Source organism: Neomonachus schauinslandi, chromosome 7, assembly GCF_002201575.2.
Source record: "Neomonachus schauinslandi chromosome 7, ASM220157v2, whole genome shotgun sequence".
Classification (NCBI taxonomy): domain Eukaryota; kingdom Metazoa; phylum Chordata; class Mammalia; order Carnivora; family Phocidae; genus Neomonachus; species Neomonachus schauinslandi.
In genome coordinates, this window is record NC_058409.1 from 72,013,974 (window position 1) to 72,028,226 (window position 14,253).

General features: G+C 44.1%; 1 protein-coding gene across 1 annotated transcript in view; it reads left to right on the forward strand.

Annotated features, from left to right (window-relative positions):
- Positions 1-6,025: 6,025 nt before the first annotated feature.
- Positions 6,026-14,253, forward strand: part of CAST (calpastatin) — a 111,812-nt gene continuing 103,584 nt past the window's right edge. The window contains exon 1 of the mRNA XM_044917027.1: positions 6,026-6,443. Within this exon, the coding sequence (XP_044772962.1) occupies positions 6,372-6,443 (72 nt within the window). The 5' untranslated portion in view covers positions 6,026-6,371. The remainder of the gene's footprint in view (positions 6,444-14,253) is intronic.

Below are 14,253 nucleotides of genomic sequence, written 5' to 3' on the forward strand. Positions count from 1 at the left end.
CAGAAGAGACCTCAGGGTTGTCTAGATCTTGCATGGCCTGAATCGTGTGTCTTCCTAGGACCATCCCTGACGGTGGTCATGTGACCTCTGTTCAGGTGACTAGGGCAGGTAGGATTCTGTACTGCTGAAGCACATGGGCTCTAGACTCAGTTAAATATAGGTCTGAATCACAGCTCTGATACCTAGCTGTGAGCTCTTAGACAATTTACGGAATCTCTCTGAGACTCGGTATCTTTATCTGTAAAAAGAGCCTACTAATCCATACCTTGCAGGGCTGTTATTTTTTTTTTTTTTTTTTTTTTAAAAGATTTTATTTATTTGAGAGCGAGAATGAGAGACAGCATGAGAGGGAGGAGGGTCAGAGGGAGAAGCAGACTCCCTGCCGAGCAGGGAGCCCGATGCGGGACTCGATCCCGGGACTCCAGGATCATGACCTGAGCCGAAGGCAGTCGCTTAACCAACTGAGCCACCCAGGCGCCCAGGGCTGTTATTTTTAAAAATGGGTTACAGCGACCTTCTGATCTATGCACAGATTGAACATATGTCTTTATTTCTTCTCCCTCCTAAAACCCCACTAAAAGGAGAGTAAATGAATTTAAAACAAATAGGCAAGTTATAAACCCCCGAAGTTGAAGAGAATGGAACGGGAGACAATGAACTGACAACGGCAAGTGGAAATGGAATGGTGGAAAGTGACTCTCACAGCCTGGGGAGTGACACCCTGCAGGCCTGCAGAGAAGCTACTGACCAGTGCGCCAGGTGGAATGTCACTTTGTAGCTTCAGGGTTTAGAGCTGGGACATGGGCTGAACAGAGGGAGCTGGGCGAAAATCATAGGTGGCAGTTAGTGACTCAGGCCCTTTCTTCCCCCTCACACCTTTCCAACCTCAGATGAGATGGCTGACTCACAAAGAGGACGCTGGAGAGAGGATAAGAAAATTAGAGGATCAATCCAGGACATGCAACAGCGGGGAGATAGAATCAAATAATATAGTTCTCAGGACTCTTCAGACATACTTATCCACTAGCCTCAGACTGACTTATCACGGCAAGGGGGCAAAGGTGGCTTGATCTAGGACACAAAGCAGATCAGAGGGAGAAGGACTTAGCTATCTGGCCCCTAGACTTCAAATATTTAAGAAACTGATAAACAATGGATCCTGGGAGAGGCTACATTCCCAGTCCCAAGCACCAGTGACCTTTCATGGCAGAAGAACTTTAATCATGCCCTCTTGAAACAAAATGTTGCAATATCAGACAGCCACTAAGGTGAGGAATACCTAGTAAAGGAAACACAGTAACGCACTGTCCTTGCCAGCAACCAAGGGCTACTGGGGGTGTGAGGCTTGCTGACCTGAAACACACACAAGCCGTTTTTAAAAACAAATCAAGCAGCAGAAGGCTGAATCCTCTATCAAGTTTAAATCCTTTTAGCAATTGTGTAAGATTAAACTGTACGAAATTGCTACCGCTGTAGGTCAAAAATTTTGAATATAGGCAAGTTTAGATGATTCAACCTACTAATCGGAGTAGAGGGGCTGCTTCCCCTATGATTGCCTCTATTCCTAAAGCATAGCCATACTTTTACGGAGATACCAACAACTCCTGCAACAAAAATATGAATACCATGTGCTGACACTCTTCAGGGCCCCGGGGATAGATCAGTGAGCAAGAGAAGTGAAGTCACTACCATTTCTTGAAATGGTAAAATCTTTGAAGGAGGTTTCCTTCAATAAGTGTTAATAAGTATAACAGTTACAATTTATACGGTACTTATTTTGTACTTCTCTGCCCTGTGAACCTGGGAAAGAAGAGTAAAGGCAGAATTGGGAAGAGCCAAGAATGTTCCAGGATCTGAAAGCAGGAGGGCATGGCTGGAACACAGGTGTGTGAAGGCATAACGCCGCAGCTGGGGCTGCCCAGGACAAATCCGTCAGGTCCTGGGAGGACATAGTAAGGGATCTACCCTTCATCCTGTTGGCACTAAGGAACCATCAAGGACGGTAAACAGGGAAGAGAGATGATTCACACAGCACTAGTTAGTTGTTGGCCCCAGGAATACAACTGACTCAGAACTGAGCTCTTTTCATGGACCCATAGCCCCGTGGACGGAAAGCCACAAACCTAAGGGAAATTAGTAAGGAAAGCAAAAGATATCTAGCTTACAGGAAGGCTTACAGCTTCCTAGCAAATAGGGGTGTCTTCTACCTACTTCCTTGCCTGCTGCCAGACCTCTACAGCAATTTTTTTCTTTTTGCTTTAAAAGCACTAGACAAAACTAGAAAATAAAAAGAAATATATTTTGCCTTCATTTCTAATCATTCTTTGCAATCAAATTTTAAAATTGTTGTTTCTCTATATCTTGATTGCTAGTATTAACAGCACAGCCACTATGTGAAACAAATTGTTCTTCAGTGACGCCTCTTGAAGGCAAAAGTCGTTGTAAAACGGGGAGAAATTTAATTAAATGGGGAGTATTTTCAGACCTAATATTTAGTTAAATAGCAACTGGACAGCATACTTTAGTAATATTAATCCCTCCCCCCCCCAATTCTATTTGCAAAGTTTTCTGGTGTTCTATCGCACCGAGGAATGTCATGGATGTGATAAGCTACCTGAATCCCCGTCAGGAATAAAAGAGGCCTTCTTCCAGCTCCTAGGGTTGCCACGGCTGAAGGGAGCCACCTCTCTCCCCCAAAGCCATCTTCCCTTCACCCTCAGCCATACCCAAGGACTAGTGATGCAGGCTCATAGGGGCTCAGCCCTCTCTCCCCAGCCCCAACCTGCTCCAAAGGGCACCCTGCCATGGTCATTCCCTGCAGGGTTATGGGAGGCTTCCACTGGGTCTGCATCCCACTCAACTTCTCCTTTGGCCCATCCCTCCTTCCCTTCCACAGGTGTTGATCCCATGAGTCCTCCCTAATAAACCCCCGAAAAGGGGCTAGGATCCTAGTCGTCCTTGGTCCACACAGACAAGAAACAGGAAGTTCTGTCATGCTGAAGAACAAGGCCTGAAGGTATTTTGCAGGTGGTTTATTATCTTCAGGCATGAGATAGAGAAGGATGAGAAGTAAAACCTGAGGGCCTAGTTATAGGTATGTGGATGACTCAAGTTCTTGTTTGGTAACAGTGAAAACTAAAAAATCCTTCATCTGCTGTTTATTCTTTCCTCTCTTTATCCTCTGTCCCTCCATCCTTCCATCTCCATCCTTTCTCCCTACTGCCACCCCATCGGCCACCCATACACAAGCCCAGTGTGATCTGAAAAGCAAGGTGTCTTAGTCCATTCAAGCTGGCTGTAACAAAATACCACAGGCTGTGGAGCTTATACAACAGAAATATTTTTCTAGAAGTTCTGGAGGCTGGAAGTCTGTGATCAGGGTGCCAGTATAGTCCAGTGAGGGCTCTCTTTCCAGCTGCAGACTTCTGCTTGTATCCTCACATTGCAGAAGGGGCAAGGGAGTTCCCCTGGGGCATCTTTTGTAAAGGCACTAATCTCCATGAGAGCTCGACCCTCATGAATTAATCACCTCCCAAATCCCCCATCTCCTAATGCTACCACATTGGGCATTAGGATTCGAATATGGGAACATACAGGGCAAAAAAAACATTCAGACCATAGCACGTGGCAAAGCTCTTGTGCTCTAAACATAGTCTCCTACTACTGACTAGCACACGTTCATCTTCTTTATGCACAGACTTCACCACTGAAGCCATTCTTCTGGATAATGCAACAGTCAGCAGCATGAAGCTCCTACTCAGATACATGCACATTATAAGGGAAAGGAGGCTTTGAGAGCCTTTGCATATTTTGCCCGTGTCTTTGCCTATTTGCAAAGATTCTTCTTTTCTTTCTGGCTTACTCAGGAAAATGTCACTACGGAGGGGAGCAAACCTGGCAGAGAGTCTCAAGATGGTAGATAGGACAGGTAAGTTTCAGTGGGACTGGACGTCAGCCAGAAGGTCTGGGTTTCTGGGGTTAACTTCCATTCCAGAAGTATGTGGTGGTGTAGAAAGAAATACCATCCAAAAGAAGGGACTATTGAAACCCTGAGTACCTCAGAGAACTACTCTGCCTCCCCCTCAATCTTACCCACTGGCTGGGTTACCAAAAACCTCTCAGCTGTCAGATCTCATGGACACTCTTCATTCACTGTCTGACCCAACCTTTGAGTGAAATGTTATGTTGCGGACCAGCCCTTCCTTTTAGAAGCCCCTCCACCCTTGGCCTCTGGTACCTACTTCTTTACTAGCTTCCTTCTGCCCCACTATAGCTCCTTCTGGCTTTTTCTCCAGACTCCATCCTGTTTTTTTCTCATTTTACGTGTTTCCTGAGGAGAAGTGATGAGCTCCTGAACAGCTACAGCAGTAGTGGGGATGAAGAGAAGATACAATGTGGAGGTTACGTGGAAGAGGTTTCAGTTCCATCAAGTCAAACATGGGGGGAGGAAGGAGCCCCTGAGCTGCCCCCCTCCCCAGGCAGCCCACCCCACCGTCAGAGTGAGAAGTCCCTCAGGATCCTATAGCACTCTTGGAATACCTCGGCCAGCCCTTTCCCTTACCCTTGTCCCATGGTCATGTGGTGGTGAATTAGTCTGTCTTTCCTCCTAAACTGTGAGGTCCCCAGTACCTCCACAGAGCCTGACACACTTCAGTCATCCTGTTACTGAGTAAATAAAGGAATGCAGTACTTAAAATGTGTGCAAATAAAAACATAGCAAATGTTGCCATATAGATTTAAAATGATCTTCCCTAAGATGCTCCACTGCTGGTTGTGGTATCGAAGTTCAAATTCCTCACTGAGTTCAAGAGAAAGTGAAAACACCACCCTCTTCTTCATCTTATTTGTAATTTTTCTTAACTCATAGTCATCAGTGCATAGTTTAGCCCATAATTGTTCTGTTTACGTGACTGCCAACCCTTCAGCAAAGCCTGAAGGCTAATGTCATTATCTCTTATAGATTTTGATATCAATTATATCACCTAGCACGGTAGCTGCTCAGTAAATAGTAAGTGGGCAAATGGATTGATTACTTCTAAACTTGGACCAGCAGCTCCAGCCAGAGGGGTAAGCATTTTTATATTTCCTGTACTGCCCCCACCCTCTCTACCTCTGTCCACATCCCACCAGCCAGCCTGCCCACTCAAGCCTCCTTTCCCTTCCTAAAATCACCAAAATCCAGAGAACCCCAAACTCCCAAAACACATATGTACTTATTCATACTTGTACATGTCTCATTGTCACCCAGATGATCATGTGTTACAAATGCCATATGACTTCAGCTAAACTCTAAGTTCCTGGAGGGCAAGGAATGTGTATTTTTATCTATCATTCCCTCTACAATTTCTTCCAGCGCTACACCACTACAGAAAGCGGTCACCCCCAGGTCCAAAGTGTCAATGTCACTGCAGGGAAACAGGCTTTTTCAGGCGGGTCTGATCACAAACACGCAGAATGGGAGGCCGACAGTCTCAGCAGATGAGCGTTTTCTAGACAGGCTTGTTGTATTTCACATCCAAGCCCAAACCAGGAAGTGTTGTTTAAGATGAGTCAAACACTAAAAACACTTTGGCCTCGGAAACAAAACCGACCAGGCTCCAGAAAGGCTACAGGGGTCTAAATTTGGGACTATTCTTCGGTTTGGATTGGAACCTACGGCTTCCTACCCGTAAGACGTTTTAAACTTTCAAAATTGCGCCTCCACCCCCCCCCCAAAAAACCCGAAGTGAGATGACATAAAAGACACAGAGGCGAGCGTACACACCTACACAAAACACACACATCTATACAAACACATGTACAGACCAATTTGCTTTTGTGATCCGCTTCCCTATCTAGACGGTCCAGGCTTGGGCCAGATTTGAGTTGGTAAATTCTTCTCCAAACCAAACCAGGGCAGGTTGCAGAACAGGTGTTTAATTCTGGAGATTTTTAAGAAGTGTCGAGGCGTAGCCAGGCCACGCCCGGGTCCCTCTTTCCCGTTGCACAACTGAAAGCTATGTCCGGGCAAGTCGAAGGAGGAACCCTGAGACCTCCAGCCCCTCCTCCCTGCGACCACGGGGAGCAGCGGAGTCCTGGGAGGCGGGGAGGATCTCTGGGTGAAGACAACGGGGCCGAGGGTGTTAAGTTTTAGCCCCGGGAGCCCCGGACTGCTACAACGCGGACGGCAGCCAGCCGCGGGCAGGAAGGGGAGGACCCGACCCGGCAAGGGGGAGCCCCCGCGCGGGCTTGGGGTTGGGTCGGAAAAGCTGCCTCACTGGCGCGCTCTCCGGCCCCTCCGCTCCTTCCCTCCCTCCCAGAGCGCCCCGCCCGGGCCTCCCTTCTAGTCTCCGCTGCGCGCTCCCCGAGTCAGCGTTTGCAGCGGCCTTGCCATGTCTCAGCCGGGCCAGAAGCCCGCCGCCTCCCCGCGGCCCCCGCGCGCTGCAGCGGCCCGCCATACCCAGGTGAGTGGCGCTCCTCCGGGAGCCGCAGGGCTGAACGCTGGGAGGACCCCAGCCCCGGAGCCGTGGGCCCCCTCCTCTGGGCGTAGCCTGCCTGAGCTCCCGGTCCGTGCGCCCCCTCCCGGGCCGGGGAAGGGCGCGGGGCTCAGGGCCGGCCGCTGCGCGGGTGGCTGGAGGTGGCCGGGTATTCCCGGGCCCCGGCCAAGAGCGCTGGGCGTGGCGCGAGCTCAACAGGGGGTGGCCCGCGTCGGGAAAAGTTGGATGGTGAGAGGTGGGTGAAATGAGGATAGGGATGAAAGGAGGAAAAAGTTCATTTGGGACCCCCCAGAGTGGGTGGGGTAGTTTAACTGGACGGCGGAATCCTCTCTTCCGTGTAAAACCCAGGCTGCAGGGCGTGGCTGCCCGGAGAAATAAAACTTCTTCCCTAGCTAACCTCGAGCCAAATCGGGCAGGGCGGGGCCAGCCGACGGGGGCGGGGCCGGCTTCGGGCGCCGCCCAGGTGCCCTGCCTCCTGACGGCTTCAGGGCTTGCGAGCTCAGAGCTCGCCAGCTCCAAGGCAGGCGAAGTGGGAGCCCCGTTCCTGCCGCTCCGCACCCTGCGTCCTCGCCGGGCCCTCGGCGGCGCATCTCAGAGCACACCAGTTGTCGCCATGGCATTCGCAAGCTGGTGGTACAAGACGGTAAACAGGAGCGGTCGTGCTTGGGGTGGAATGGGAAGGGAGTGTGTTTGCTTTGCCTTTCCGGGAGTGCGGATGGTATTGTCCGGGTTTTGGCTGGGAAAGGGTGGGGACCAGGGGCGACCTCCTCTTAGGACTTCAGGTTAGGCTCCGGGAGAGGCCGAGACTCACCCTACTGTGGTATGCACGAGCACGCCCAGGCGTGCGAGTCGATGTGAGCAGATGCAGGAGGCGCTGCTCCGCTCGCAAGTTGAACGGGACAGGAATTGTTGCTGGAGGAATTCCGTCCCTGGATGCGGATTCCTGGATGAACTCAGCTCGCAAGAGCAGAGATCTAAAGCAAAGCTCGAAGCTTTTAGAGAAATGTTCTTGGACATGCATTTTCCAACACAAAGGAGGAGAGACAGCCGGGATGGGGGCAAGGAGAAAACCCAAAACTCCGAGGAGCAGAAGCAAGTGAGATCAAGACCTTTGTTGAGAATGAGACAGAGAGAGCAAGAGCAGTTCTGTACTTTATTCCACAAAAAATACACAAAAGATGTGTTGATAGGTGAGAATCAAAATATTTATATACCACTGATTGATGGGAGAATTTCAGAAACTTAGTTTAAGTACACCGCTTTCTCAGCATGTGGTATTGGGAAAAGCAAGGTTATTGTAATCAGACACTCTTTAGAGAAAACCTTATATTGGAATCAGTAAACTGTCCCTGATAAGCCAATGGCCATTACTGAGCATCTACTCTGTGCCAAGACGGGTACTAGCCTCCAAGTACACAGTGGAGAATAAGACGATAGTTCTTTTTCTCAAAGGGCAATGAGTCAACCTTTCTGAACCTGTTTCCACGTTTGTAGAAAGAGGGTTATAATAGGCACCACATAAGGGGTTGTGGGGACTGATAAGATTCATAAATCAAAGTACCATACCCATATACTTTTAATGATTGGGAATTACAGTTTCCCTTTAGATATTTCATTGTAATTGTTTCTCATTACGTTTTCTTATTTATGTGCTAAAAGCAAAAGTTTGCTTTGAGTCATTATTGTCCTAAGGTTCTTATCAAAATGCACCACATGAATTATCTGCAAATATGGATGGCAGTATTTCAGAGTTGACATCAGACTTCGCTTTCCAAATTCATGATTCTCTAAAGGAAATTATGCTGGAATATTTGAAGTAGTTTAAATCAGTGCTTTTAACCCTGTTATTTTTTTTTTTTAATTTTTTAAAAGATTTTATTTATTTGAGAGAGAGAGAGATGGTGTGTGCCTGCAGGAGTGGGGATGGGGGAGGAGTAGAGGAAGAGGGAGAAGCAGACACCCTGCTGAGAAGCAAGCCCTATGCCAGACTCTATCCCAGCACCCTGAAATCATAACCTGACCCAAAGGTAGAAGTTTAACCGACTGAGCCACCCAGGCGCCCCTAACCCTGTTATGTTTAGGCATAGTCCGTCATTTTGCTAAAATCTCTCTTATAATCCAATTTGGGAACTACTATAAAATTTTTTTGCCTCTTAGAATCAGCAAACTGTCTGTGATCAGCTTTGATTCTTCCCAAACCAGTGCCATCTGAAAGAAATGTTGTGAGAGTCACATAGGTAATTTAAAATTTCCTAGTAGCCACATGAACAAAAGCAAATACAGATGAAATTAATGCTAATAATATATTTTATTTAACCCACTATATTCCAAACATTATTTCAACATATAATCAATGTACAAACCATTGAGATATTTTAGATCTTCTTTTTTATATTAATTCTTCAAAATCCAGTGTTCATTTTAAACTTAGAGCAATTCATACTTGCTACATTTCAAGTAGGCATGAGTGGCTAAGGGCAATAGTATTGGACAGTATAGCTCTAGACACGGCTTCCTAACCATTTTTGTTTGATGGTTATGAGGGGGTGATCACGACCATTTTGAGAATTAAATGAGAGCTACTGACCATTTTCCCTCAGCAAAATACACACACAAATACACAAAAGCTCACCCATAAATCCTCTAAAGGTCCATGGAGCCAATTTATAACACATATATTTTGCATATATACAATATAAATTATAATATACAATAATATATAATATAATAAAATTATATAGTATTATATACTCTATAATATAATGTAATTATATAGTGTTACATGCTGTACAATATATGATGTTATATACTATTATAATAATTATATAATATATAAATATATGATTTATATATTATATATGAATTTTATCATGTATTTTATATATTATGTATTATGATATATATATATCATATATCTATATATATATGATATATATAATGCTTCTGATAAATCCTATAATTAAAGTATCTTTACTAGGATCCTTTAAATACTGAAGAAGATTGTGAATGACATAACTTTAAAAATCTAGGCAGCATAAGATAAAATAATTAAAAGATATATCTATGATGTTGTTTAAGGGAGTGCTACCTATAAAGCCAGTCAGTGAAACACATTACAATGTATATTTCCACCATCAATATCATTGATCTTATCTTCCAAAGAATTATGTGATTGTAGAAAAAAAACCCAACAAAACAACTTTAAAAAGCTAGATCTGAAGAACATCAGATGAGCATCGTAATGATGAAGCATGAAGGAGAGTAAATTTAGTTGACATCAGGAATCACATTCCTGAGTCATAAGTTGACTTGATTAGGCCATGTTAATTAAAGGTGTTTCTTAGTCTAATTAGAGCCATGGGCCCAGTGGCAGCATGATCAAGGAGCCCAGTCACTGGGGAGGCCCCATCGTTGTGGCCAGTCTGGGAAGAGTGTCAGAAGCCTTCCTGGCAGGACAAACCACTTGGCTGCAATGACTTTTAGGAGTAAGGAATGCAAATTATAGAATCTGAAAAAAAGGCACAGGCCTTAGAGTGTCTGGGAGAATGGAGGTCAGACACAACTTTGCCCTTTTGGTTGATAGTTTCTAAACTGGTTTGTTTCCCATTGCAGATAAGACTTTTAAATTAGGAGTAACATCTGATGATGTTCTCTAATCAGTTTTGGCACTTCCCAGAAAGTAAATTATATTCTACAAGTGCTTTTTAAAGAATGGTGTAGCTTGCTGGGGCTGGAAACATGGGTGGCCATTTGAGATTCTAAGGTGAATGGGTAGGCATTTACTTCTGAGTAGGTTGTCTGGTGTAATACAAGACTTCTCTAAGCAGCCCATCTTTATTCTATTCTTTTCCTTTTTGTTTTGTTTGTTTGTTTAATTTTTATGGTGGTAAAATATACACATAAAATTTGCCATCTTAACCATTTGTAAGTGTAAAGTTAAGTGGAATTAAGTACATTCATATACTTTTTTTTAAGTTTTATTTGTTTAAGTAATCTTAAATATACCCAACATGGCGTTCAAACCCAGGACCCCGAGATCGAGAGTAGCACGCTCCTCCAACTGAGGCAGCTAGGCAGTGTGTGCACATTCATATTGTGCAACCATCACCACCATCTATCTCCAGGACTCTTTTTATCTTGCAAAACTAAAACTATAAAGCCATTAAAAATAAATCCCCATTCAGTTTATATAATCCGCTTGAATACATAGCACTGTGTTCAAGTATCTGTATTGCTTTTTTTTCATATTCTCTTGTAAAAAAAAAAAAGTGTATCAGGTATCTTTCAGTTAAGAAAAATGTGAAATAACTCCATCCAGTGAACACTATTTATGTAAGTTGCCTTCTCAGTTGGAGGAGGTATTTATCCCAGGGAGAAAAGAGGTCTGTGGTTAGAGTTTCCTTAAAAAAGTATGGAATTCATTTTGACTGTTGAGAACTCATAGAACACAAGAATAATTTGGTAAAGGCCAAATATGTTCACAGGTAATTATTGTTCACCTACTACATGTCAGGTTCTGTAAAGAGTTCCGTGGACATAGCAATTGTGCATTTCTCATAGATAAAAATCACAAGGGCATCCTATTGACTACTATAAAAGCAACAAAGTAACTATTGAAATTCTCATGGCATCTTCTTTGACTTAGAGAAAATTCAAAAAGCCTTACTGCAGGTAGATCCCAGAAGCTGAACTTGGCAAAGAGGCAGTCGATGCTACCTCTGAAAGCTGGACAAAAGGGGCATGCCCTTAACAGTGTCATCTTGACTTATCCATGAGAATGTTAAAGTGTTAGGAAGAAGCATACATAGAGTTTAGGAGAAACATCGAGATTTCAGAATTATGGCCATGCAGTTAATCCTTAATATGTGTCTTTTATAGAATCCCAAAGAAAGTTATCCTGTAATTTTAGAATTTGATAGCAAATGTTTTTAGAGGAGCAGAAAGATATCATGTATTAACAGGCCAGACCTTTTATTTGCTTATATTTCTTGAGTAATTATTCTCCATACAATATTTAGCACGTGGTAACTACTTACCGATTTTTTAAAAAATAAATCAACTCTATTCTTCTCTATGAGTTTGGAGATTTTAGTTTGAAAACAAAGGGAAATGGCTAAGATATTACCGTTGGGTGACTCTAGGGAGATACATATGCTTGAGATAAGAGGCTTCTAACTTTTTCAAAACTTTTTATCACAGAAGAGAGGATAATATAAAGAACTCTTCATATACCCATCATCTTTAATAATTATCAACCTGATAATATTGTGCCACACTTCCTTTATTTAGCTCCCAGCCCCACCAACACACCAAGCACACGCACGCACACACACACACCTCTCCCAAAATATTTTATTTTATTTCATTTTATTTATTTTATTATTTTTTTAAAAGAGAGAGTGTGCACGAGAACTAGAGTGAGTGCGGGGGGGGGAGGATGGGCAATGGGGGTGGAGGGGTGGAGGGAGAGGGAGAGAGAGAATCTTAAGCAGGCTCCACATCCAGCGCGGAGCCCCACGCAGGGCTGGCTCTCAAGACCCTGATATCATGAGATCATAACCTGAGTTGAAATCAAGAGTTGGAGGCTTAATCGACTGAGGCACCCAGGCGTGCCCCCTAAAGCATTTTAAAACATGGGGAATTGCACATTTAAGGGTCATGCCTGTGGCCAACTTGGTTGGATTGTTTGGAAAAGGAATTCTCTATTCGCCATATACTTTGTTTCCTTAGATGTAATATGGAAATGTGAGACTAATATAATATACAGGCATAAGAGACAAAAAACTAAACACAAATTTATCAGATGAACCTGGTTGCTTTGTACTTACAAAAAGTAAGAAACTGAATTCTCTGCTCTAACATTTATAACCTTAGAAAATGAAACCTTTAAACCTTTGCTTACATCTCTTACTCATTTTACTGTTTCATAATTCAGCACAATCCAGTTGATGCCAGAGAAAAACAAGGGAGTGGAATAACTTTTATTGTATTCTTAAAATGAACTAGGCAATGGGCCAGGCTCCTCATTAACATCAGCTCCTTTCAGAAATATGTCAGCCCCTGGGCTATGTACTATTACCTTCATTTTACAAGTAGAAAACAGAAAGGTTAAATTATTTGGCCAAGGTCACATAACCTTTCACATCCATGCTTTTCTTTCCCATCTGAGTTTGCCAGAGAATGGAATGCAGGGAATTGGTTACCCAGGTAACAGAAGCTGATGGGAAGCCAGCTGGGGAGGGTGAGGCAACCCAGAGATTAAAAATTTCAGGAAGCTGCTATCATTTCTATGCAGGAGGGACTAGCAGGGAGCTGGATCGCCCTGTGGAAACTCCCGACTGCAGCTGGCCCATCCTGCAAGAGACACTACTACAGAGCCTCCCACAGGCAGAAAGGAGGGGAAAAGACCACCCACTCACCACCTCCAGTCTCCTGTCACTGCCTCCCAAGCCCGACACCGTCCATCCCAAATATCCCTGGTCCACAGGGCAGGGGGAGCAGGGGCCCTGGGCAAGGAATTCACCTGAGGGCAGAAAGGCCCAGAGCTGCTCCAGGGAGATGGTTTTAAAGCAAAACCAGCTTTACATCTTGGTCCTTCTGTTTGTTTGCCGAACATTACTGTTTTAGCAAGCAGAATACGTACAAGAATAGATTTTAAGGGATTTTGCAGGAAATATCAATTTACACATTGTCTTTTAATTTTTCAAGCTATTTTTTTTGGGGGGGGGGCTTCTTTCTCTTTTATCTAGTTTACTGACCTCAACGGAGCAAAAGTACTTCCCAGGCAATGTTTAGAGGTTTATGGAAATAGCAGTCATTCAGTCAAGAAGTATTTGTCACACCTCTATCACAGGACCAGAATAATAAGAATATAGCAAAGTTTTAACTTGTTTGCTTAAGAAACTAAGAAAATCGAGACTAATGAGCAGATAGGAGGATACGACATGCCATAAATAGGGCAAGGCTCAGAATTAGTCAGGAAATGCTTGGTGTGAACACAGGGCACTGTGCTCCTTCCTTGAGCAATCAGAGTTTACCCAGGAGCCTCAGAGCCGCCCCAGCCTGCCTGACCAGGGGAATCTCCCCATGGGTGCCTACTCATTGGGGTGATTTGAAGAGCAGAGCCCTCTGCTTCCTGTCATGGTGCCCACAAATCTCCTCTCAAAACCAGTTGTCTCCAGTCCTAGCTGCATAGTAAGATCAGCTGGGAAATCTTAGGAAAATACATCTATGCTCAGGCCCCAACTCTAGACAAACTAATTTCCTACATTCTGGCATGAGTGTTTCTAAGTGTCTCAGGTGCTTGTGATCTACACTGAAGGATGGGACCCACTGCTAAATGAGGGCTTTCTGACCTTTAGAAGAGCCCTGAAATGAGCTTTTCTTACCATATGCAATGGTATGCAGTGACAGAGCTGAGCTCTGTGTACAAGGAAAGTCCAGAGGGCACCAAGATAACATCTTATTGCTTCATGATTTTGCCACAGCTAATGCTGGACATGCAAATATTGGTCTCTATGGCCTTGCCTCCAAGTTGAAGAAGAAAAAATTTCGACTTGTTTTCGAATAACCTTTACTGTTTTTTAAAACAATTTTATTCAAATATAATTCACAAACTATGAATTCACCCATCAAAACATACAATTCAATTCAGTATTTTTTAGTATATTCACAGAGTGGTGGAAACATCACTTCTATTTAATTTTAGAATGTTTTTGTCATCCCCTAAAAGAAAACCCCAACTTTTTTTTTTTTTTTAAGAAGCAAAGGCATTTCA